Source organism: Eleginops maclovinus, chromosome 19 (assembly GCF_036324505.1).
Source record: "Eleginops maclovinus isolate JMC-PN-2008 ecotype Puerto Natales chromosome 19, JC_Emac_rtc_rv5, whole genome shotgun sequence".
Taxonomy (NCBI): domain Eukaryota; kingdom Metazoa; phylum Chordata; class Actinopteri; order Perciformes; family Eleginopidae; genus Eleginops; species Eleginops maclovinus.
The window spans coordinates 17,961,578-17,988,289 of record NC_086367.1 but is presented as its reverse complement, the minus strand read 5'-3'; the positions used below and the strand labels follow the sequence as shown (position 1 = coordinate 17,988,289).

At 40.3% G+C, this 26,712-nt stretch overlaps 2 protein-coding genes across 9 annotated transcripts; one reads left to right on the top strand and one right to left on the bottom strand.

Annotated features, from left to right (window-relative positions):
• Window positions 1-273: 273 nt before the first annotated feature.
• hltf (helicase-like transcription factor) lies at window positions 274-11,094 on the bottom strand. Of its 4 annotated transcripts, none has more exons than XM_063908728.1 (25): window positions 10,377-11,094; window positions 8,694-8,896; window positions 8,436-8,602; window positions 8,012-8,154; window positions 7,816-7,904; window positions 7,565-7,636; window positions 7,134-7,325; window positions 6,717-6,791; window positions 6,568-6,628; window positions 6,411-6,456; window positions 6,240-6,292; window positions 6,076-6,123; window positions 5,834-5,935; window positions 5,648-5,739; window positions 5,227-5,370; window positions 4,854-4,986; window positions 4,168-4,303; window positions 3,513-3,692; window positions 3,250-3,365; window positions 2,750-2,931; window positions 2,507-2,629; window positions 1,906-2,018; window positions 1,571-1,751; window positions 1,127-1,207; window positions 274-944 (listed from the first exon to the last, which is right to left on the bottom strand). In XM_063908728.1, the coding sequence occupies exons 2-25, from the start codon at window positions 8,889-8,891 to the stop codon at window positions 801-803; spliced, it is 2,871 nt and encodes a 956-aa protein (XP_063764798.1). In that variant the 5' UTR covers window positions 8,892-8,896; window positions 10,377-11,094; the 3' UTR covers window positions 274-800. The 4 variants fall into 4 exon arrangements, with proteins under 4 accessions (XP_063764798.1, XP_063764796.1, XP_063764797.1 ...); XM_063908726.1 differs by lacking the exon at window positions 10,377-11,094 and adding an exon at window positions 9,609-9,677; XM_063908727.1 differs by lacking the exon at window positions 10,377-11,094 and adding an exon at window positions 9,292-9,510.
• LOC134881417 (serine/threonine-protein kinase PAK 2-like) lies at window positions 10,529-23,765 on the top strand. 5 transcript variants are annotated; one of them, XM_063908730.1, is made up of 15 exons: window positions 10,530-10,791; window positions 11,948-12,037; window positions 16,472-16,662; window positions 16,884-16,990; window positions 17,670-17,822; window positions 17,930-18,043; window positions 18,611-18,734; window positions 18,843-18,906; window positions 19,017-19,065; window positions 19,463-19,575; window positions 19,657-19,774; window positions 20,184-20,283; window positions 20,374-20,570; window positions 21,133-21,270; window positions 21,802-23,765. In XM_063908730.1, the coding sequence occupies exons 3-15, from the start codon at window positions 16,488-16,490 to the stop codon at window positions 21,886-21,888; spliced, it is 1,539 nt and encodes a 512-aa protein (XP_063764800.1). In that variant the 5' UTR covers window positions 10,530-10,791; window positions 11,948-12,037; window positions 16,472-16,487; the 3' UTR covers window positions 21,889-23,765. The 5 variants fall into 5 exon arrangements, with proteins under 5 accessions (XP_063764804.1, XP_063764800.1, XP_063764802.1 ...); XM_063908734.1 differs by lacking the exon at window positions 11,948-12,037 and having other exon boundaries at window positions 10,529-10,791; XM_063908732.1 differs by lacking the exons at window positions 10,530-10,791; window positions 11,948-12,037 and adding an exon at window positions 13,740-13,896.
• Window positions 23,766-26,712: the final 2,947 nt, after the last annotated feature.

The window sequence follows — 26,712 nt, the reverse complement described above, 5'->3', positions numbered from 1 at the left end:
GGTTAAATTAGAGTAGTGTGGGACATTTAACGGCATTAATCTTAAAGTCAGGTGGTGACGTCCACTTCACTTAGAATTATCATAAAATATCATTTCTGAATACTCTCTTCAGGTAACCGTGCAAGTATTATACATTATCTTTGCTGCAGAACCTATTCTCTGCAATAATTCCCAGTCATTTCGATGTTTTTTGTCAAGGGAACTGGAGTTGGGCCTACAAAAAACGGCCTGCAGCACTCTTGATGAAATTGATGAATCAGATGCACGTTATTGTGTCGTAAACCGTTTTTATTGTTCCCTTTTATTTCAACATTTACTTAGAAAAACACTTGTTGTGAAAGCAGCTCTTTGCAGATACAAAAGATCAGCAGTCTGCATTTACTCCAGAGATGTCAAAGAATCCACCAAATCTTCATGGCTGTTAGAACTCAAGCTGCAACAACAGGTGGGAAAACAGAATTTATTTAGTCTTTACTAAGTAACAAAAGGAATTAACTTTGGACTAAATCGTTATCGACCAGATCAGCACAGCTTGATCCAAGAGCAGCAACTCTTAAGCAACACAACTGAACAGAAATAAAAACGTGCAAAGGGGTTTGTCATGTAATCACTATAGAAACTTTAACTGTTGAAGAAACCCACATTTTGAACATGATAAACATGAGAATGAAACATTTAGGCGTTACAAAATACCAACAAAAAATTCACAAATGTGTACAAAAGTCTCTCCAGCCCTTCAGGTGTGAGCCGTCTGACTCAACATGGGAACAACACAAACATTGGAAATGCAATTGAGTCATCTACAGCTCCATCAGAGCTTTGATGTCATCAACGCGAGACGTTTTCCTGCCAGTGTTTGTGGAGCCGAAAGCCTTGTCCACCAGATCCTGCTTCTGCTTCTGGATCTTCACCATGTTCTCCTCCACTGAATCTTTCACTATGAACTGCAGCAACACACACACGAAAAAATATAACAACATAATAAATACATACATAACGAATACTTTTAAGTCTTAATGGTACACTAAGTATGAATACTGGACCTGCTTAGGAACATGTGACATGCACTAAGCTCTCCAGCAAAACCAAAATACAAACACATGCTGTTTAGAAATAGTTTTCTAACCTTGGTGACGAAAATGTTCCTCGTCTGTCCCAGGCGGTGGCAGCGGTCGATACACTGCTCCTCAGTAGCAGGATTCCACGCCTTAAGGACTCACAATCGTAAGTAAACATGCATTTTTCATCAGCTGACATTTCCTCTGCAGGGTTTCTTAATTTATTGAGAAGATGATGGCTTAAACAGTAGTTACTCTCATCAATTCAAACATCTCCTGTGTAAAAATATTCGACCCTGCTCTTTGTCTCCTTCTTTTTGTGTTTTTTTCCCAATGAAAGTTCATGGTGGTCCAACTTTATTGTAAAACGCTGTAGAAAAGTTTTTAAAAAGTAAGAAAATCTACATAACTTCAAATATAAATCTGTCCGCTGTTACACTACATCCTTATGCCATTAAAACCATAATAAAAACAGGGAATGTAAGTTCCACAGTGCCAGTAAATGTACTTACAGGGTCCATGAGATAAACATGAGAGGCGGCAGTCAAGTTAAGCCCCACCCCTCCAGCTTTGAGTGACAGCAGCATGATGGAGGGGCTGTCGGCTGCAGAGCTCTGAAACTCCTGGATCACCTGAGTCCTTTTCTTCTGACTCATGGTGCCGTCCAAACGCACAAAAGTGAAACCTTGCTCCCTGGTGAGGAGGATGGAGGACAATAACCCACAGAATCTTTTAGTTTTCTACTCACGGCGCACAGCAAATATATCATTAAATATTCTGTTTTATTATCTACCTTGACAGATTAAATGTCCCTATCCTACACCACTACTGTGGATGTGTGTGTTACCTGAGTGGCGTCTCCAGTATGGTGAGGAAGCGTGTGAACTGAGAGATGACCAAACACTTAATGCTGCTGTCTTCACATCGAAGCCTGAGCAGGTTTCCCATCAGCGCCTGCACCTGCAGACACGAAAAACCAGACTTCAAAAAGAGGGAAAGGGCATTTCTCACAGGGGAGTATATACAGCCATTTCCACTACTTTTCAGAGTGATTCTATATAATTTATTAGCGATAATGTCGCCGAAAAAGGACCAGAAGAGCGATTTGAGACACTTTAAGGGCTTCGATTATAGCTTATACTTTGATGTTTTGGAGTTAGCCCTCAGTTAAATCCAGCAAAGTATGGAATTTAATCTTTCATCTTACATTGAGCATTCATTGATAATTCTTGCAGATGTTGATTTTGTAAAAGGATGCACAACATAGACCAACAAACAAATACAAATAATGATGGACTTAGTAAATAAAGCTGCATTATTCCATCTGGTAAATATGCTGTTAAATGATGTGAAAAATGTTAGAAGTTTCAATGTAAGACTGAAACGAGTTTTAAGTCAAATATTTGAGTTGTGCAGAAAACCAACCAGCCTCAGTGTGTGCAGTATACCTTCGAACTTGACCTCCACCTGTCAGGGTTTGCACATTTCTCTTCCTCCATTTTCTCCTGTGGAAACTCCACCAGCTCATTGGCCTTGATCTCACTCCGACAAAGAGGACAGCGTGATTTCTCCTATACAAACACACACACAATTAATAGAGAATGGAACAATAGATGAGCAGATGTATAGTTGATTGCATTGTAGTTAAAGCGAACTGTAAATTCAACTCCAACCCCCTGCTGTGCATGTACCTGCTCACTGCTGATGACCTGGGCGATGCAGGGCCGGCAGTAGACGTGGGCACAGTGTGTGATGACGGGCAGATGCACAGATTCCAGGCACACAGAGCACTCTTCATCAGAGCCGCTGGCCAACACTAACCGCAGCTTCTCTATCAGACGCTCCCGCAGCTCTGCAGGCGTCGCCGCAGCACCTACGGACACAATACTGTGTATGAGACATTTACAAGTGGAAATCCACACAGATTAATGAAATCTTTTCTACCTTTCCACTTTTCCACCACAAAATATAAATGCTAATAAAAAAGGGTAGATATGTTGCCTCAGTCCTTTCCCCCCATGCATCTATTACTGGATATACAGAGGTGAACTGGACTGTCTGAATTTATTCTGTGATATAAGGTATAATATATCAACCACATTAAACCCCAGGCAGCCTGTTGGCATCACAAGTGACCTGAAGGTTCAGAAACTACACTACACATGATTCCTGCATGACACTATGGGTTTACCCAGGTCTGAGGATGTTTTTGCCAGCAGATCAGGGTGGCAGCAGTGCTGTCGAAGCCTCATCAGGATGGCCAACACATCGGCATAATTCCTCAGGACTGTCCCTTCGGCTACGTACCTACACACACAGTGGAAAAACAATGTCTGACAAACTTGTACGACCAGCTGCCTGTTATGTCATAACAGCCTCACATCACTTCAGATTAGTTAAATCACGTTGTTGAATTATTTAAACACGCATGCACGGATGCACAGTGACACGCACCTGCCGATGGTGTTTCTTCCCTCGTTGCGTGCCAGTTCGTACTCCTCTCTCTCCGTCTGGCTCAGCTCGACCTGCTCCACGCACACTGTCTTCTCCGGCAGCGACACCAGGGGGCGCCCGTTTATCTCACTGCTCTTTGTGCGCCTCAGGGTGATACTCTTCACCAGGGTCTGAAGGTTCCTGTGCACAGTATCAACTGCCTGAGATTTGAGCTTTGAATTACTGCGTTTATAGCTTTGATTCGGTGAGACTATAAAAATGTCCCCACTTTTGGCGGCCACAGGTTTATGATTTGGCATGGAGATCAAGTGTTTGTAAGGGTGTGTGTGCAATTGTGACATGGATGCATGCCTGTATGTCGTGTTAGCTATTAAAAACACAACGCCTGTTTGATATTTGATGTCTGAATATCAAGTGGAACATGACAGATACTTAATTAGAAACTCTCACTCAGCTTGCTTCACCAGGTAATCAATACAGTTTGTGACCACATCTAGTTTGATGTCAAATAAATTACAGTAGAGCTTTGAATGTTGTAATGTAGACGCCTGATCGCTGATTTCCTTGACACGGAGTGTATCGCGGATCATATCGCCCTCTGGAGTCATTTTACTGCATTGCATCAGTGTAATGTAAGGCATGTGTGAGCACTCACTGCAGGCCGACCCTGTCCCCCTGAGTGACGGGTCTCTGGATCACTCGGTTCCACCACTCTTTCACATCAAAGGGCTTCAGACGCAGGAAGGCCAGCAGCATCCACAGGTCCTTCACGCTGTTCTGGATAGGAGTACCTGGAGGAGAGGGGGGAACACATAGAAACATTTGGTGTCTGCCTTAATATTGAGGCTGTATCTGTGTGAACTTGATTATGTCTTTTAAACATTAAGATAGAAGATAGAATCGGAGGATGAAACTCTTTATTAGTCACATACATGCACATAGCAGAGCACACACAGTGAAATTTGACCTCTGCATTTAACCCATCCTAGTACTAGGAGCAGTGGGCAGCTATTGTGCAGCGCCCGGGGAGCAATGGGGAGTGGGGATTGGAGGTGTCCGGTGCCTTGCTCAAGGGCACCACAGCAGGGCCTAGGAGGTGAACTGGGACCCTACAATTCCCAGTCCAAGCCCCTACTGACTGAGCCACTGCTGGACGGCAGAATGATGAGAAGTGGTAGTGGTAAAAAGTTAAAAAAATGTAATTCCATTAAAGTCTAAAAGTAACAATGAACAAAGAAAGTTGTATTGAATTGTATTGTTTAGATGATCAAAATGACATTAGAGCCCAGCCTTTGTTTCTGTATCTATATGTTATTTACTCTGTGTTGGTTGTAAATATACCTGACAAAATCCAGCGCCGCTGAGCTTTTAGGTCGAGCACAGCCTTGCTTATCTGTGCATTTGGGTTGCGTACAACATGTCCTTCATCCAGAACAACCCTCAGCCAATTTATCCCATGCAGGGGACTCTTATTCTGAAAAGGAAGCAAAAAGATTACATCTGTTAGTAAAAGAAAGGGAAATTATTTCTAGAGAGTATTTTGCGACACAGTCCAGGAGAGACAGTAATTGGTTGCCATTTGAGATTTTTCTGAGGAAAATAATTGAACACGGTCAGCACCACCGTATTAAATGTCCCCTGTGTTTTCCTTTCCGTTTGGACCCCTTGACTCTCCTTACAGCTATGGAAATACATATGACCGCTCTGTACTCACCCCAAAGTCAGCAGAGAGGACGTTGTAGGTTGTGATCACCACGTCCTGAGAGGACAGAAAGGTCTTGTTCCTGTTGCGCTCCGGGCCGTAATACAGATACACGTTTAGCTTCACGTCAGCCTGCACATGCTGCTCAAACTGCTCCTGCACACACACAAAGAGAGGAGGAAAACGTGACACATCCTGACTTTGGGAAGGAAACAATGAGTAAAGCGTCTACACTGTCAAAAACAATAATGGTCATACAGAATGTAAATCCTTTCTTTGCTGTTCAATGTGATATCGTAATGATATGGATACAAAGCAAACAAGATTCCCTAATACTTTATCCAGCTTCACTTGTCACTAAGCTAATGGGCAGGACTACATAAATGTAGTTTAGTGAGACAAAGTGTCTTGTTGTGTAAGGCTGCAAACCTACCAGCCAGTTGCTGATCACAGAGAGTGGGCAGAGGATGAGAGTCGTTCTAGCTGATAGGTCCTCTGCACTGTCAGAGATGAAGGATTCCTCACCTGGTCATGAACCATGTACACAAACCGAATTAATTCATACATGTGGCACTTTGATTTGAAACACCTGGTGAAACAGAGTGCTGTTAGAACTCACTCAGAGTGGGAGTGGCCTTCTTGGCGTTTTTCTTCTTCTTTGGGCCCAAATCTGCTGCCGAGCCACCCAGAGCTGCAGCAAAGTCCAGATCCTCCAGCAGTACTGGGGCACATTCAACACAAATATTCAAATTGTAAAAGCTGAAAATAGCATTTACTCCCATCTTTACGAAAGTCATTAACCCATTATTCTGACTGTTGCATCTCTGCTGTTCCAATACAAAGACTTCACAGGTCATGTACCTTTACAGGGCTGTCGCTTGGTGGCTTTCCTCTTCCCCTTGCTCGTACCTGGGAGTAGAGCAGTCAGGTCAAATGTAAGCTACTAAATCCAAAGAATGCGAAGAATCAAGCACACAGCATGACCAGACAAAAAAAGTGAAACACTGATGACATGAAAGTCTTACTTTCTTCTGACTTGACAGCAACATCTTCAGAATCCATCACCTCCACCTGAGGACTGACCCACACAGGATAATGTCAGATATATACTGAAGAAAACATATCTATCTATATTGTGATATTAAACACACCTCGGACAATATAATCTGAGCCAATTTCAATTCAATCACACTTACAGGTCTGAGCTTAGAGAACCAGCTGCTTCATCACCTGCACTGCTTCCTGAAACAAAGACACATCACGTCAGCTCTCTGTTTCTGTTTGACGCACACTCTGGGGAAAGACCAACGAAGACTAAACCTCAGTAAAGTTAATATTGAAAGTTGAGTGTACCTTCCAGTTTGGAGGCCATGTCTGGTTTAGTTTTGGCTTTGAAAGGTGAAGAGCGCTCCCCCTGCACACATGTAAACAAACACTTTATGATGAACACAAGTCATCCAGACAGAGATCGGATTGAAAGGAACACACACAGCTACACTTACACATTTCTCCACAGGCAGAGGCTTTCCTTTGTGGAAGTTGGTGAGGATCAGAGCGATGGTTGTCAGAGTTTTCCCCTGGAAAACAAAAACAGGGCTTTAGTATTTATGTCTGCTTGGACAGCAGCAGTGTGAAGCCTCTTATCATGTTTATTGTAAAATAGAAAAACTGCTTCCAGCCTCCTTTTTTACACATTTCACATCATGACCTCTAAATATGGTTATATGATGCACAGTTGTATATATAACCCTACATGTTTTAAGTGTAATACATATTTTTCCCAGTTTTCTCTACTGTATACAGTAAAGAGCAACTGACCAAACCTTCATCATAAGTGTCTGTATAATAAACTACTAATTGACTAATAGACATGTCCTTTTTCATGGTAATAATGTCACATCACATGAGTTTTTACTCACCAGTCCCATGTCATCTGCCAATATTCCCCCGCGAATTCTCTCCGGTATTTCTTTGGCAGAGAAACATGTGAGGATGTTGTAGTACAGCTCGCCTCTCTTCTCCCAAAACGGCGGCAGGGCAGATTTGTTTTCTCGAGCGCACATCCAGGACAGCGCCTCCTTCTGGTGAGGCAGGAGAGGAGTACCTACAGACTGCAGAGAAGAAAAGCTGTGTGTTTACAGTAAAGTAAAGCTGCACAAAGACATGAATAAAACAACACAGAAACAACTAATATTACTGCAGATGATTACAACTCAGAAGCGATAGGCAGATTATCCAGGAAACTTAGCAAGAAAGAGAAAAAATAAATGTTTCTTCGATTTATTGTACATTATGATATACTATTAAATAAGCCTGACCACAAACGACAGATAAAGAGTCGAGTACAAACCTCGGCTGCTTGTTTCTCTCCATCTTTACTCTCCATCAAACCATCAAAAAGGTTGTCAAAGGCATTCTTCAGCTGAAAGAAAAAAAAGTAGAAATTCCGGCATAATCCTTACATAGAAAAAATAAAGTAATTCAAAAAACAACTATACAACATTTAGACAACTGAGTCCTAACAATAATGACGAATAATGCCACATGTTGCACTACAGTTGAATATATATATAATACACCAAGATCATTCAGGTACATTACCTCATCTGCAGTCAGAGGGATGGTCAATCCTTTTTTAGAGGAGTACGCACGAGCACCCTGACCTTGATTATACGAGTTCTGACTTGCACCTGAAATCCCAAACACACAATAACAAATGAAGTTGCTAAACAATGCATGACATTTTCTTTGTATGTAGTGCTACATGGTGAAATTGGATGGTTGAGTGTGTTTGTACCTGTTGCTTTGCTTGCGCCTGAGTTTAGTTTAAATCCGCGGCGTGACAAACTCTCAATCACAGCATTTTTATTTTCTTCTTGTCCCCAGAAGGACAACATCACTGGCATAGTGAATGAGTTTTTGGTCCCTGAATGCACCACCCTGACAGAGCAACAATACAACAATATACACAAACACATTTTAACCAACAATAATCCCAGTAAACTTGACCTCATACTAAATAAGTAGAGAAATGATTCAATATTTAAAAGTACTCTAATCAAATGCATGTTTATTTGCAGAGACAGTCAAAAGCAGATCTCTATGTCAATGTGTAAAGTAAGTAAGGATTTATAGACTAGTAATCCTCAGGACGCTGAGAAAATATTCTGACAAGAAATGTGCAGGAAATGATACTGACAGGCAAATAACACTCCACTCACCCTTCTACTTTAGCCAAATTGTTGTCCATAACATGGGCCATTGCTGCTGCCAGCTCTCGCTTAATGTGACCCACTTGGTTGCCAAAAATGTTGGACACCATCACTGCATTGCGGTCATATGGATTCTGTGGCTGTCGCACTAAACCGACCATTTCCCCTTGATTCACCTGAAAAAGTGAGTAAAACACAGATACTTTGAGGTATTCCTTCTCATCGGTGAATCAATGCACTAAAGCAATAAAAGTGATCTATCCTCACCACCCCTGTATAAAATCTGAGGCCAACCACAGTGCCCTGCAGGTGGCCGAACAGCACACTGCCATCTGCGTCTGGCTCTTCAGACGCTGCGGCTCTGATGGCCTGGGACAGGGTCTCTGAACTGGTGTCAAAGCGGTCTGTGAAAAGGTCCAACTCACTATAGGTGTCCCAGCCGAAGCCCCATCTGCGGGAAAACATGACACCTGGAAAACAGCCACAAGCAGACAGCATTAAGTAAATACCCTTTGACAGATTATAAACTGACAACATGGGCTATAAACAACATCTTGAAATGTTAATCAAGTAAAAGTACATAAGCATCAAAGTACACTTAAAAGTACAATTTGAAAGTAAAAGCACTGATTATGCAAAATGGTAAATTTCAGAAGAATACATACTATATGTTTTGATTATAATTATTGATGCATTAATGTGTTTATCAAAACTGGTAAATGTGCAGATTTCGTGACTTCGTATACTGCAGGGTAGCTTGTGAATCTGACTCCAGGTGTAACTAATGTCTTATTTAATCTGTAAATATCTGTAAAGTAACTAAAAGTACAAAATATATGTAGTGGAGTAAAGGTAGACTATTTACCTCTGAATTGTATTGGGGTAGAAGTACAAAGTAGCAAAAACAATACTTGAGTAAATGTACTTAGGTCCTTCCCACCGTTATGATAACGTTGCTTGACAGCTAGCTTCTTCTTGTTGTTTTAATGGCAGTTGGTAAGCTAGCTAATTGTTTAACGTTCACTTAACGGTAGCTAACTGCCGGTTTGCGTTATTGTTAGCTTTACGTACGCTATCATGTCTAGCAATACGTTTATGTATAGAATTAGAGACAGAGTGTGAAATGTATCTGTAATTAACATAGACTGTGTAGTGTATAAAGGTAATTACTTAATGTCTTACTGTTTATCTGCTCCTCGGTGTCTATCGACTTTTGTCAGAGTGGATTGTACTGTTTCCGGTTGTACCCTTCAAAATAAAAATGTATTTCGGAATAGTTTATAATGCTCTGAAAAATACAAATAGTTTGTTATCTGAACATTTGTTTATATTATACATTTGATTCAGGGCTTTGAATCCATATTCTTTTTAATATTGAGTGATGAATATCCCTTAGTTTTTTGTTTTATTTTATTTCAAAAAGGGACAATAAGTGGGTTTATTGATTAGGTAATTGATACAAAAAAAATAAAAGTACTTTGACAATGTCAAATGTGCTTGTCTGTTTTACATCATTTTCAATTAAATGCTTTTGGCCATGCATTTAGCCCCGGTGACTGCATTTGATATTTTTTCCCACAAATATATTATATCATGAGTCTCTCTTAATATCTGCATGGATTGACACATTTCATACCGAAACTGCACATATTTAATTTTGTCATATGTCACATAAACTGTATATAGTTTTGGGGTATATCTATGTTTCATGTAAATATTTCTCAGTATTTTAATGTTATACTGTAGTAGTTTTTTTAAGCGTTTTTCATAAATGTTTTTTTATTTTGTATTTAAATTATTTAATGTATCTTCTTTAACTGTCTTTATGTATGCACCATAAACACCAAGGCAAATTCCCCGTATGTATTAACCTGCTAGGCAATAAACCTGTTTCTGATTCTGAGAATGCGCTTTAGAATAGATACATTTTTATTTTGAAATCAAAGTCACCTTGTTTCCGGTGTAGTGTCCATCTTCTTTTACAGTCCGATGCTGTGCACACAAACAGCGTCCTCTTTTCACCAGCTGCATTTTACGCGCCTTCTGCCTTTTGCCCATTAAACGCTACGGAAGCCGTGAGGTATCAATTCCCCGGTTTGTTTCTAAGAGGTTCCGCTTCCTCTCCGCCAAGGCAAGTTCCTCCCCGGGCCAAGTAAAGATCCAGGCCGAGAGCAGTCGGGGGGAGATAGACAGGATTAAAGTGTGTGTGATTATATACGATATTGTGTTTCACACCTTCAGGAAGTTTTTTGAAATCTCAGCATCAAATCTGGTATTTCAACGGATTGAATATCTGCAAACACGGGGCGGAGTTTCTGGAGTTTAGCCGGAGTGCGGTCGATTTTTCTGCGGTTGACAGCAACCGGTGAGTTTACGTCTGTTTAATCTACACTAAAAATCAATCAGTCTTACATACAAGTTGCAGAATCAACAAGTTATTTGATTAAAGTTGTTTACTACTTTATTTTGTCACAGGAGGCGTTCTTCCATATCTGTAAATGTGTTTGTCTTAGGGGAAAATCATACGTGACCAAGAGCCTAATGTTAGTGTGTCCTGTGGCTTGATTGGCTGCTTTTTAATTCAAACCAAAGAAAGTACAGCCTTAATGTTGATAAAACACACGTACAAAAGCAGTTCAGAAGCTGGTTTCATAAAATGTAATTAAATAAAGCAGAATATACTGTCACCTGAAGTTCTTCTGTATAAACATAGAACAACAGCACAAACACACAGTATAGTATAGCTACAATAAACCCTTTTTTGTTTTTCTTATGGTTTTGGAAATGATCTGTTCTGCTGTCTTGACGTGGAATCATTTGGTCGTACTCTAAATATACAGGCCGAAATATTATCCTGAAATCCTCAACATATAATTACAACCCCTAAAGTTGCATTCAAACATGCTGGAAATAGTTTAACTCACATTTAGTTAAGAAACAACTACTTTATTGCATCACAGATACATACATCTTTAAAACTGTTTCTATAAAGCACGAGCCCCCCCTCTAAAACAAATACAAATAGCAACATCATGTGACTTTGTTCCTTTTTTATCATAATTGCTGTACCTTTAATATCACGCTATATTTTCAACGTCCATGATAGTGAGCTAGACAGCTGTTTTTAGTGTCGCCTATGTTAGGAAATGAACAAATCACAGTTCTCCCAAAAACGGAATTTAACCATTTACTTTACCGCAATAAAATGATCTTGTATTGTACCTTAGTTTAGTTTATACCACCTCTACTGCCTAAATAATGTATACCTGCAAACTATCGCTGAGGACCACAGATTTGTTTTCATAGAGAAGGCATTGAGAACTTTTTTTAGGGAGATAACAGATAATACAGTGAATGTATGGATTTCAGACAAATGCAATCTGGGTTACTAGAATCTTGACTTTCACATCAAAATGCAACACATCAGTGTATAAATCTGTGACTGTGACTATTCAGTCCTGACTAATCATCCTGCAGCTACACTGAATCATTCATTCATGCATTCGCCCTGAAACTAACAGACTTCCACTGTGAGCCCTGAGCCTGGATTTGTACCTGGTCCAAACTGTGGAGTAAAGTTCTGTCAGCGACCCGGGACTCCAGGTTGCCAGGTTGGTGATTTGTTTCATAACAAAGTTGAAACAGGGGGAGGCATCTGTTTGAATAACAGGATAAGGTGTTCAAGTGTGGGTGTGCAGCTGGGCAGTGTGTTTACGCCTCATTCACTGCCAGACCCATAATCAGTGAAGTCACTGTAGAGGGAGTGTGTGTACACATGATATAACACAAATGTGTGTGTGTGTGTGTGTGTGTGTGTGTGTGTGTGTGTGTGTGTATGTGTTTTTATGTCTCTTATGTTTCTGTGTGAGTGAATGAAAGGGGTAACAGTGGTGTTGTGTGTGTGTCTGCTTCATCACTCCTTCCAGGAAGTCCTGTGCAGAATTTCCTTTTATAGAAGCTGAAATACAAAAGGCTTGCTGTCCACTTCCTGTAAACAGCTCCGGGGCTGTGTTTGCTGCTTTCTGGTTGGTTCGGCCCGGTCCTGTGAGCCTCTGGCGCTCGGGGAGTTCCAGGATGAGGAAGTGGGCTTCCCTTCATGGTGGCCTGCCACAGGGTATAGAAAGTGCTCTGATGCAGCAAGAGAGTGCAGAAAGAGGAATACATATTATAATAAGCAGAGGGTTGTGACGTGCTCTAAGGCACAGGGAGGATGAAAAGTTTCTGTGAATCAAAAACAGATGAGGGATGCAGAGAAAATGTGAAGTAGTCAATTGAAAATAAAACATTCCTTCATCTATTCAATAGCTTCAAGTTTTATCAACAAGAAAAAGATTAGTATGCATTTGTACATTTTAAACTAGGGATACGTTGATCTGACCTTTTCTCTTTTAAAGAATGAATATGATAACTCAGTGTTCCTGCAGACACAGAGTATCACTTCAATACAAGTGTTTTTCATCAAAGTCTGTGCAGCGGCTCCCTCAAGCGGTCACATTTCTGAAGCTGTAATCTTGCAAATCTTTGGCTTCTTTTAGAAATAAACTTGTAAAAAGAGGCAGATGAAGAGCTGGACATGGTGAATATGTAGCATAGCATAACTAACGGGACCTAGCCAGTTAGAAGTTTTACGGAGGGTTATGTGCATAACTATTTCTGAGCCTTTAACTTCCGAGTATTCCCAGTAACTGGTCCCATACATAGCCCGTGTTAAAAAGCAGAATTTGTTATGTTTTCAGTTTAACCTAGGCTAACTCAATGCTAACTCCCGCTACACTTTTATCACACAGACATGAGATTGGTATTGACCCTTGAATCTACTTCCAAGAAGGTATGTTTTCCACAATGTTTAACCTTTAGACGATTAAATAAACATTCAAAGCCTCTGTTGACAAGCAAGTTAATGACTCCTTCAGTCATATACTAGGGTGTGTTATTCACAAACACAGAAGCGTGTGGCCTGCAGTGCTACTTAAGTGTGCACCTGCCTGCTCCTCTCAATGTTTTTTTTCTCTGCTGTGCTTAGCAAGCTTAGCTTAAAGCCACATAAAAGATGTTCAAGGACTCACAATGGAGCCCCTCTTGGCAATGGGGGAGTGAATTACTGCAGGGAATGAGGAGGAGCCGTATGTGTGTGTGTTTTGTGTGGGATGGACAGGAGAACACGCCCAACTCCTGCTGCCCTGCAGCTAAGGAATTCCTACTGAGACAACGTGTCTCAGCCCGGCCAGCCAGCACCCAATATTTAGTCCAAAACACACACACACACACACACACACACACACACACACACACACACACACACACACACACACACACACACTTTGAAAAAAGACATTAAGGCTGGACGCGGTCTAATTTTACCCTGCCGGGGCAAGAATACACTTGTCCGATCCAAGATCTCTGAGGAATGAGGCAGCCTGCTAAGACCTGCCCTTAGATGAGAGAAAAGGGGCAGAGGGGTAAAGAAACGGTAAGAGCTAAGTAGTTAAATGAGCACTGGAGAAAGAGGCGCACACACTAGCTGCGGGAATACAAAAGTTGTTATTGTCTTCCTTGTCTTCTGTGAGACGCAGAAGAAGCAACAAACAGGTCAGTATTTAGTAGCTTATATAAAAAGGGCTAGGTGGTGAAAAGGCGTTCCTGGGCGTAAAGAAAGCATTGGGAGTTTTTGCCGTCCTATAAGGGGACTTATTTGCCTCTGTAATATTGAACTTACCTGATTTATTTTCATGTCACATGCGCATCAGTAGAAGTGATAGCTGACGTCCTGAAGCGTCACAGCGTACAATGAATGTTTCAGAAACTATGCAGGGAGGAAAACCTTGAGTCAGGTGAGTGCCGATGTGCCTTCTGGCAAGAGCAGTGCACTCATTTATTACACCCTTATATGAACTGAGTTTTGATAACCTCAAAGACCTAATGTTCTTTGTGCTGGTTAATATGTTAAGAATATGAGTCTGCATCAAGATATGGCCACAGGTTCAAGGGTCATTTATTGTCATTGTACAACACAGGGTTACACAACCAGATTCAGTTGTAATCCCTTTACGCTACACAAGGGAAACAAGAAAAAAGCAGTTGCATTCCTGGAGAGAATTTTTGGAATTTCAGGAGTAAAGTAAACGGCAGAAACAAAAACACTTGCTGGGCAGATAATATGTCCTGCATCTTTAAAGTTGGGTGGGTAATGTAGTGTAGAAACACATTGTTATATTTGTTGATATTGTCGTTATGTTCCGACGGCAGTCATTCAAATCAAATTCTCAGAAAAAAAAGACAGAAATGTGTTATCTGCGGCTGTAGCAGTAGGATTATATTCCGACCTGACGCTCTGAGTGCACTCTGCTCTCATTGTCTGTTTCTAGACTCTTCCGCAAGCTGCCAACTAGAGTTTTGAGTACTAACAATAGCCTTGTTTGTTATTTAGGTTTCTTATGATACGTTATGTACATTGTGTCCATTTTGGTGGCTTAAGAAGTAGGCCCTGAAGAGACGGGTTCACCGTGTGGCCAAATTGGCGAGTTCTTCATTACATTTCATCGACTTTTGGAGTTAGTGCTGCTAGCTACCCTCATTACAATAGTAAAAGTTTCTAATCTTGCTTCTCCAATGTTAAATGTCCAATTCTAATTTTTAAAATTCATGGAAACAGGGTTCATTCAGTTTGAGTCCTAAACCCGGTCTATGCAGAATGAGCACTTTACTGAGTACAACATCCCAATCACATCTCTGCCACATGTTAGCACAACAGTCTCCTCTTCCCTGATTTCATTTAATTTGTGGTATTTTGTATCAGGCAGAGCTGTGTGAGAAGGAAGTCACAGGTATGCCTCCTGTACCCGAGCTTAGTCTTTTATCCAGGTTAAGAGGTGGTGTGTCATTAGGCGGTCAGAGACACAGGAAGTGAGGAAACCTTTGTTTGCTTCCTGTCTGTGATGTCACCAAGAACGTAGGCTGCAGCTCAGAGTTGTTTAAACCGCTTGCTCTGCAAGATTGGAAGAGGTGCTTTTGTGGATGTGTGTGCTTGGATGTGTGTCTGCAATCTCACCATATTAGGGTAATGGATTGCCCTCAGATTCTCTACCAGTGGTAAAAGGGAAGCACCCAAATCGAGAAGCAATACAGCAGTTTCAAAAACTCCATTATAAGTATAATTTCTTCATCGAAAGTCCAACTTAAAATGCCCAAAACTATGGTGTATCATGTTTTTATCATCATTGCTTTACAAACACATTGTGAAAGACTGCGCTATAGCACTAAAGTTTTTATGAGTCAGTTAAAAGAGAGGTCATTGGTAGAAAACTGGACTTTTAAATGAAGCTACCGTTCCCTTTTTGTGCTCAATTATTCATTTGCTAAATATGAGCATGTTTGCATGTCTTTTTTTTCAGAGAGAGCTTCTACACATTGATACTTGCTTATTTATTGCAGGAAAAATATTGTTACATTTAATACTATCTCATATTCTGCTTGAATATGAAAGTATGAAATGAAAAAACTCAAGTGAATTGAATAATAATCGCCCTTAAGAACAGTACTTAACTGTTTACATTGTGTTTCTGAGGTTTCATAGCTTAGTTTTCCTCATCGAGCTGTTCCTGTCTTATCTCTTTGTGTAGCCCTTCTCGGTCTCTCACTAACTCGTAGACACTCTTCCCTCTCTCTCTCTTTCCCTCTCTGCCTCTTTTCCTTCCTCATTCATGTGTAACGAGACTCGACACGTCACTTTGCCCATTCAGTGTTGCTTCCTGTTCACACTCTCTGTTCCCTTCGCTCCAACCTTCGGTCTGACGAACAGATTGTGGCATGGATGGATTTTTGAGGTCTGTTCTGAGTTTGTTGTAACGATGTTTCTTTCTCTGTGAAATGTAGGCTAAGCTTTACTTGATTTTTAACCCTTTCTTAGTAGCATTTGTGGGCTAATATGTACGGTTTAAGCTGGCGTTGTGAAATCTAAAGAAACAGGAAGAAGTGAGCCAGTGATTGAGGGTGTAACAGACTGGCTGTTTCTTTTCTAATGCGTTTGTCTCCTTTTGTATGTGCAGGTGTACGTGTGTGTAGATGTGTGACAGCGGAGTGTGTGAGGACAAGCCCCCCGCCCCCCCTGTCAGGATGAGCAGCCAAGGAGGAGCCAAGGACCCGCAGTCGACCAATCACAACTCTCGGCCACTGCCGTCTGTACCGGAGGAGAGGAAGTCCAGAAACAAGATCATCTCCATGTTCGCATCTGAGAAAGGTAAGGGGGTGTGGAGAACACACACACACACACACACACACACACACACACACACACACACACACACACACACACACACACACACACACACACACACACACACACACACACACACACACACACACACACACACACACACACACACACACACACACACACAAACAACAATGAACACACCCGTTTCAGTGGATGACCAACATACACTTCCTTTCTACCTGCAGGAGGCAGGAAGAAGGACCGGGACAAGGACAGGCCTGAGATCTCCTCCCCCTCAGACTTTGAACACACCATCCATGTGGGTTTTGATTCTGTCACTGGAGAGTTCACTGTAAGTATCCAAACTTACTCTAGACACTTGAATGAATTGTGTTGCACCATTTAAAACGTTTACCATTTTAATCCTTGCTGAGGTTTAGGTACAAATATTGCTGTCCATCTCATTTCTCAATTGCCTTGTGTTGAAAGGTGCTATATAAATAAACTTTCCATGCCTTTTTACACAAGTTTTTCAGAACCAAAACACCCAAAAATAATGGAATAAAGATGTAATTATACTCTGTAACCTAAGAATAAATCGGGTTTGAATGTAAAGGAAACACTCAAACTAAGCTTGGACCGTTAACTTGGCGTCAGTAATAATAATCAGAGAGAAATGGCTATCCTGACACAGTTCAAAGTCGTACTAATTTCCAGCTACATAGAGTATGATGTACATGAGAATCGAAGTGTATTTCTACATTGAATTGTTTAAATGTCTCATCTAGGAAAGACTTTAGCAATATCTTGTTTTTTGCTATGCAACATCTAGAGCTCTGTCCAATCAAAGGAATCAAATATGTGAAAAGGAAGTCACTCCAGTATCACAAGCTGTAAAAACGAATTGTTCACACCTAGCTACAGGAGCGCCACATTGACCTAGATATTTTGGTTCTCTTTGTTTTATAGGCAGATCTCTGTATATTTTTTTCAGTGTTCATGTGTGTGTGTGTGTGTGTTTGTTTGTTCAGGGTATGCCAGAGCAGTGGGCCCGTCTCCTTCAAACTTCCAACATCAGTAAATCAGAACAGAAACAGAATCCTCAGGCCGTCCTCGACATTCTCAAGTTTTATGACTCCACTAGTGGAAAACAGAAATACCTTTCAGATGAAGACTCGCAGCCGGTAAGGGATTCCTTTAACCGTTTCCACGCCCGTTCACCACATCGCATTGCATACATTTAGCTTATTCTCACTGTCACTCTTAAATATACGTTTGTTTGCTGTTGCAGTCAGGCAAGCAAGGTACAGCAACCTCCAAATCGGGAGGCAAGGATGGAGACGACGATGACGACGACGACTCGCCACCCCCAATTGTGGCACCGCGGCCAGAGCACACAAAATCAGTGAGTCAAAATGTGGCTTGTGAGGTTTTTGTTTTTAAAACCTTGTAAATATACAATACCATTTCGTATTTGCACATACTCTTACATTAAGTTTGAGTCGTTATTGCTTGAGTAAGCTGAATGTCCAAATGGATAATTAAGCAACTATTAATCATTGGATAAAAATCACAATTCGAAATACTTTACTTTTTGATTATCATTTTCCCTTAAAGTTCATATATTTCTTTTCCCTCTGATTTGGACCAAGAGATCTGAAGACAGTAAACCTTTAGAGGCAAATTTTAGCTGACTTTATAGAACAAATGAATGAGAAGAAAATGGGATCTTTATTATTTTTATCGCCTCTAAAATCTAAGATAAAAGCTTCCCATGGTCAACTGTTAATATTTAAATCCAATTTTATAAAGAAAACATCTGGAAGGGCTAGATGGTAAGGGTTTGCTTTAGTTTGCAATGAATAAACCATACATTTACTGGTAATAATACTAAAACTATGTAAAATAATAACAATTTCAAACTAAGATCACCCAGGGTCAGTATTCCTGAAGTGCTTCTGTGTTGCGTCAGGTGTACACGAAGTCGGTGATAGACCCGATCCCAGCTTCAGAGGTGGACGGCGCCTCTAAAGCAGCGGACAAACTGAAGAAGAAGGGAGGCAAGATGACTGACGAGGAGATCATGGAGAAACTTAGTATGTTAAACACACGCACATACACGCTGGAAATTACACATAGCAGGCGCTGCCGCATCTATTTTTGGCTCTAGCAGAGCTGACTAAACAATTTTGTTTTACTCCTAGGAACAATTGTCAGCATTGGAGATCCTAAGAAGAAGTACACTCGCTATGAGAAGATCGGCCAGGGGTGAGTCAAAATGAATCAGTGGGAACATGGCAGGAACTTGCTGGCCAAGATTGACCAATAGGGAAAAGTTTTAATAGGTAATTACATCTCTTACTGTTTTTCACTTTCAGGGCATCTGGCACAGTTTACACCGCAATAGATGTTGCCACAGGACAAGAGGTACGATCACTTCATTCAGTGTCCCTGCAAAACACAGCAGTGGTACAGACTGTTCCATTTTAGTAATAAGTATAAGAACTGCTCGAAGCTGCGTCGAAGCTTTACTGCAGTTTAAAGATGGCAACTTTGTTCTACTCATAACTTATAATAAGAGAGTTACCTTCATCTTGCAGGAAGTTCTCTATTCAAAATATATATTTAAGACCTAAACACGCTATACATATACTGTATCTATGTTTCCTTTTTGCAACTTTACATGTTCCTAGTTTGACCGTCCAAATTTGAGGAAGTAAAGAGTATGCTCTAGTAGCATAACAAGTAAATGAGTTGTCCCTTGCTATTCCCCCTTATAGCTTTTTTGTATATGTTGTTATTAAAAGGATGTTGTGTTCTGCAGGTGGCCATCAAACAGATCAACTTGCAGAAGCAGCCGAAGAAAGAACTGATTATCAATGAGATCCTGGTCATGAAGGAGATGAAGAACCCCAACATTGTCAACTTTGTAGACAGGTAACGCTGACCCTAACTCATACTGTACATACAAACACAGTGTGAGTCAACTGTCTTGTGGATGACTGTGTGTACTTTCAGTTTCCTCGTAGGAGATGAGCTCTTTGTGGTGATGGAGTACCTGGCTGGTGGCTCCTTAACTGATGTGGTGACAGAAACATGCATGGACGAGGCTCAGATCGCCGCCGTCTGCAGAGAGGTAGGATTCTTTAAAGACGCTTTAAAAAACCTGCCAAAGCATGTCACGATTTATATATTGTGTGTACAAATGAAGGGCTCAATAGATCCCTCTTATTTTATAGAACAATGGAACAAAACATTGAAATTATGTCAACATTTACTAACCTACTGAACCGTGGGAAAATCTCAACTTTATTCCTTTCTCATAAAACCTTTGCAAAGACAATTTTTTATTAAGTGTTTAAAACCCTGAGTTGCTTACATGCATGTTTACTAGCATGCAGTCTGATTTTGTATTCAGTGCATTTGCCTGCATATTGCTCTTTACCTTGCTCAATGCTGCCACCTGTAGGTCACTTGAATCGTGTGAAAAGAGGACCCACATGATTTTTTTAATGGTCCTCACCTTCCTCTCTCTTTGCATCCAGGTCCTCCAGGCTCTGGAGTTTCTCCATGCCAACCAGGTCATCCACAGAGACATCAAGAGTGACAACGTACTGCTGGGAATGGACGGATCAGTCAAACTCAGTGAGGGACAGCACTCGGACATCTTTTAGCTGTGGTACAGACCATGTGTAAATTGTTCTAAACACGTGTTTTTTTTCGTTTTTTTCGCAGCTGACTTCGGTTTCTGTGCCCAGATCACCCCAGAGCAGAGCAAACGTAGCACCATGGTGGGAACCCCGTACTGGATGGCTCCAGAGGTGGTGACCAGGAAAGCCTACGGGCCTAAAGTAGACATTTGGTCTCTGGGGATCATGGCCATAGAGATGGTGGAGGGAGAGCCTCCGTATCTGAACGAGAACCCTCTCAGGGTGAGTGTGTGCTGGGAGAAAGAACGGACATGTGGCTATTTTCGCATTCGGAAGCAAGTCACAATTATAAATCCTAAATATGGACTTTTTCCATTTGTCTTTTTTAATGTTAAGAAATGTCAGTTTGTGTCTAACAGTCTAAACCCCAAATATGTTTAATTTTATAATGTATAACAGAAACCCCTCACGTCAGAGATGATGGCACCATAAAACATTTAGCATATTTACTTTGAGTTGCTGGTTGATCTGAAGTTCAGCATCTGGTAGAACCAGGCTAGCTGTTTGCCATGTTTTTAGTTGTTGTGCTGAGCTAAGCTAACTTGCTTTAGCTTCACATGTATCTGACGATTTGGGGGTGGAATCCATCTTCTAGTCAAAAAAGCAAATAGACTTATTTCCCAAAATGTTGGAACTATGTCTTGACCTCCAATGGGGAAAGTAGTCCATAGTTAAGTATCACATTATATCATTATCAACCAAATGACTGAAAAACAAATAATGGAATATTTATTTATCTTTGCGTCAAACCGTATTTCTTACCATGATATTGTGCCCGCCCCAGGCATTGTATTTAATCGCCACCAATGGGACTCCTGAGCTGCAGAATCCAGAGAAGCTGTCTCCCGTCTTCAGATCCTTCCTGTCCCGCTGTCTGGAGATGGACGTGGAGAAACGAGGATCAGGCCGAGAACTTCTGCAGGTGTGAAAGCACAACACTCACACTGCTTCGATTTTAGAAAATAATGTGCAGTTTCCTGCCCATTATGATTACTGAGTTCAAGGTGACACATTCAAATTTCTTGTTGGACCAATGGCTGGAAAAACCCCAAAATGTTGAAAAAAGCAAATCCTCAGGCCAGCGTTAGAGCACAAGTTTAAAGTTATATAATATGCCTCAATTTCACCTGGTGTTTCAACATCCGGAGTACAATCTGCTCTCCGATGAGGTGCGCTCATTTAAGAGCTTATGTCCTCTGTGGATCCCTTACTCTGGAAAATGGCAAGCATGACATAATTAGAACGATAAAGGCTTTGAGCATCTGGAAATTGTTGGTTTATGTACCTCTTTAAAGTGTTTAAATGTTACTCTTAGAAAGGTGAAAGAGATGTATTCTTCTGACTTAATAATCATGAAGACTACTGAGACTGATCTGAGTATATGCAAAAATGAAGAGCATCTATCACCTTATTATATCTTGTGTCTTCACTCACTGTGTCTGTTTCTATGTAGCACCCATTCCTGAAACTGGCCAAGCCCCTGTCCAGCCTCACCCCGCTCATCCTGGCAGCCAAGGAGGCCATGAGGAGCAACCGCTAACTCCCAGTCTGTACGGACTTTAAGATGCCAACGACAGGAAAATCATCCAGCATCTCCTACTGGTCTACGCATGACGGCCATCAGCAAAGTGCTAGTGTTATAATTATTTTTCAAAGGGTTACAAAATGCCTCTCCATGTTTTTCCAGTTTTTTTCTTACCTTTTGGTGCCTTGTTCTAAAGCTGCACAAAGCCATTATGTGTTTTCCATTTGTTGCAGCCAGAGTATGTTTTGTTTTGTGGATTTTTACTCTGGTTACTACAGTATGTAATCCAGGAATTTGGTTTCAGTATTGCAAAGGTTTAAGACATGCTAAGGGGCCATATACACAGACAATCCTAACTCTAGGAGTCCTCTGAGAAGACGCTTAAAAAAAAAAACCTGCTGCTGAGAGCTAATGAAGAAACTGGGTATGGCCTTTTCCTATGGATGACATATGGATTGACAAATGTACTCGTTTTTCTACAGTGATTTGTAGGCAGGTCGGTGTCAGTGACATAAAATAACAATTAAGGCAAAGAGAATTCCTTCAAGAGCCGCAACATCTCCAACTAGTGGCACGTTGTGAATTTGTCATCTGTTGTTAGTCAGCTTAGTGGGTCTTCATCATTTTGTCATCATAACATGCTTGTGTATTTTTGGCCCATCAGGTTATGACTTTGAGGCAAGTTTTTTTGCTGATTTGCTCTGTGAGTTTCTTGGTGGGGTCCTAAAATTTGCACACCACAGACATTATTTTGTATTTCTTCTGATTGGAGCTACTTTTAGCTCTTTTTTTTAATAAGGAAAAATGTTGTTTCACATTAAGGCTTTTTGGACAATACAAGATATGAATAGAGGGAAATGTGTGTGGAGAGAATGGAACTTTTGCAACTGATTTCTATGGTTGCTGTTGCTGCGGTGACACGTGCATCCTGACAGGGTCCAATAGTTTTAGAAAAAAGTAGCATAGAAAGTGCACCGATATACTGTGCTGTACCCTCACCGTGGGGTCTTTGTTCAGAGGACAAAGCCATATCAGTGTGTCCCCATATCTAATTTCTGTCACACAAATACAATTTCAAAGTTTTTGTGCAAGACGTTCAATTATTTTATACAGTCGATCTCTCTAGTGGCATCTTTAGGTGTATCAACCCAGGCAGGAAAATACAATATAATTTAACTTCACAATTCTGCTCTCGCATGCAACTTTGCAAACCACTGTAAAAACGTGTCTCCCACCCTTGATGTGCTTGTCCTTAGCTGTGCCTTAAACAATAGTAGCCTTACACAAATACTGTATCAAATTGTCTGAACGTGTTGAACTGGAGGAAGACTTTGCTTCTTTTTTTTTTTGTATATTATGTATTGGTGATGCCCTGTATTTTTTAACAGCTTTAAAAAAGTATGTATATCATTGTTTTATATTTGTAACTAACACAAGAGAAGACCTTTTTTTGTTTGGTTTTTTTTTTTCAATTCCTTTTTAGTTCCCTGAAAATTAAAACGTTTGACAGGCCTGAGACAATCACGCCACATTTGAGTCGAGATGTATTTGGAAAGGATTGTTTAACCTGCTTTGAGTACCATCATACCTCTGTTTCAAGAACTTTAGAAAAGCATTTAAAAGTATTTACTAAACGTGGCTGTGTCAGATTCATGCTGAAACCCACACGTATGGTACTTAACAGGTTGACACCCAAACTCAGTACATGCAAATACTATGAACAGGCTGGAAAACACTGATATGTGGCTTTTTGACGAGAACACACATTCCAGTTGTATACATATGAATGATTTTAATGACTGTGTTGTTGTGAATCATAAAACCAACAACTTCTGGCATTAAATATCATCAATACAGTATGTAAATTATTATTAAAGTTGGACATAAATTGTTTTGTGTCTGGATTTCTGACTGGACCTACTGCATTTAGGGGCCAGAGATTCTGTTTTGTAAATTCCACAGTATCAGACAAGACTAGAAAACAACCACACACAAACACACACACACACACACACACACAGTGTTTTGAAAGTCTTAACCTGTAGGCATTGTCCAAACGCTGCTATAAAACTAGGCTTAAGGCTAGGGGATAAAGAGGGACATGTGAAAACAATCACACAGAATGGAAAAACACAAGGGCAGGAATTAATATATCTACAATGAGACAAATAAATATCCCAAAATAACAGAAAACTGCAAACACAGAAAGCAACCTCACATTAAAGTGATCTTTAAAAATGTTTGTTTGAAAGTCAGTCAAACAACTACAATAAGATGCACAATCAACCAGTGTGGGTGTATATTTGCACGTTTTTTCTTTAAGATAATGAGCCCCTCCTTCGGATTTCCATAGCCACTAAGTTCAACGTTTCTGTAATCAATCAGTGAAGAGTAAAGCCAGACCAAAGCAATGTGTAGAAAAATGTTTTAACCGAAAATATTTGTATTTGACGCAACCCCAACAATAAGTTACTTCATAAAGAGGCAAAACAAGTAAAAAGAGACACAAAAAGACTCTAGATTGTTAAACAGAAGCGATACATAAAGACTCAAAGAGAATTTTGCTCCAATAAAGAAGGACTTTTGTATCAGTGTTCAAGGGCACATTATCTTAGACTCTGTGCATGATATGAAAGATTCACATTTATTTACATACTTTGATTTTGACACAAGAGGGCAGCAATGTTTTTTTTTTAATGCAGATGTAACACAGACAACTCTCCCGAGAAAATCTGTTGGGCTGAAAGCACCATTATCCAGTTTTTAAATACTGTCATTGCTGGTTTTACTGCTGGTACTGGTAGTGTACATTCAGGATGAGATCTGATTTGAGTATACAGAGAGTGCATTAACCAGCCTTTACATAATTAGGGTTAGTTTGTCAAACTGTTCTTTATTTCTCTGTCTCTGAGCAGCAGTAGAATTGAATTGAAATTCACTCCCACCACCAAGAGCTGAAGATGCAGTCAATTACTGCTGTAGGGGAGCCAATGGGTGTTATACAAAAAATAAACTCTCTCAAATACAGAGTTGCAGCTATGAGCTGACCTGAGATTCTGATACGCACCACCGCTCACCTAAACATAGCACAGTCACTGAAAGTACAAACTTACAGAAACTACATGCAGGTCAGCCCCAGTCAAAGGGGAAGTGAAACTAAAGTTGTGCTCCCCTTTACTGATCCAGATGTTCAATTATGTACACAGTCACTGGGAGAAAACGGGCAACTCAGATGACAAATGTGACACTATGTGACTAGGCTACTGTGTTAAACATTTATTAAACGGGCAATAAAATAAAATGCATAGATCAGGGAGGTCCAAACTACGGCCCTGGGACCATTTGAGGCCCTTGGTCCAAGAATAATGGAATAGGAAAACACATGAAAACTTGTGCTTTTCTTATATTGTACTAATTAAATATACATATTGACATATACTACAAAATAGTATTCATGTTTTAATAAGCCCATTTTTTAAATAAATATTGTCAATTTAGGTTGAAAACTTTTTCTAACAAATCTTAGTGGATCTAAAAAAGCCCATAAACTTATTTGCAACAAGATTTAAATATACCCTTCATATTCTCCTCATAAGTAATCTGAGACATCTGTTTAAGGGGTTAGCTGCTAAAATGTTTTGTAACAAAATAAATAAAACCCTGTGTAAAGCTGTGATTTAAAACATATTCAAGTAACAAGCATAATATACCTACATTTGATTAATGTTGCTAACTTATTGCTTATGAGGCAATATACCTCACCTCTAGAGAGTGGCCCAGCCTTTTCTATGATTTTCTGTATGTGGAAAGTGAAAACAGTTTAGACACCCCTGGCATACATGTATTTCTGAAATGTACAATATATTATATTATACTGAGTTAAAATCAACCAGTTTTTACAGGCCTATTAGATGTTATATGCATGTCTCTGTTGTGCATGGCATGTTGTGTCTCTATTCAGTGGTTTTAATAACAGAAAAGGAAATCCTACTGAATCAAACCCTCAGTGGATATTGTGTTCGATATAGATCCATTTGTCAGCAGGGAGAACTGTTGAACTGTTCATGAGATGAAATATTTAAGAAAGAACTGAAAAAAGGAAAAACGTTTGCAAAAAAAAAGAAAGTACCTAGAAGAACTAATGTAACATGATTGACTTTGAATGACCAAAAACAGTCACAAAAACTCACCTCACCTGCTTTTTGGTTTCACAAGGACAAGTGTGTGCATGCCATCTTAAATGTTCATTTGCATGATGTTAATGCTTCACTGCTCCTCACAGTTTTAAGGTCTTGTGTCACGTAGAGTCTGAACTGTTTTCATGCACTCATACTGAAACCTGCATCAAGATCATGTTGTCAGTAACTCTGCTCGTCATGTTGGGCTTTCTTCTTTTCAGTAATGTATGTGTGGTACAATGTGTGTCTTTTCTTTTCATGATTGCATCCATTGTGCTTTGTCTTTAACTGTTTCTCATTATAATTTAAACTGCTGCTCCATGTTGTTGGTTATCTAACCTTTCACTTCTCATTTCAGAATCTTCTGCCAACAATTTTCTGACTCAGACTGACAAATCCAAGTCTGTTACTCCTGGAGGGACTGTGACCATCAGCGCTACAGGGAGGTCTAATATTGGTGATGATCTCAGTTGGTATCTTCAGAAACTGGACAAGCTCCTAAACTTCTTATATACAAAGCATCAACTAATTTCTCTGGAACTGATTCTAAACTCAGTGGTAGTAGATCTGGTACTCACTACACTTTAACCATCAGTAATGTTCAGGAGGTTGATGCAGGAGATTATTTTTGTCTGGGTTTTTCAAAAAACTGCTTCTTTAT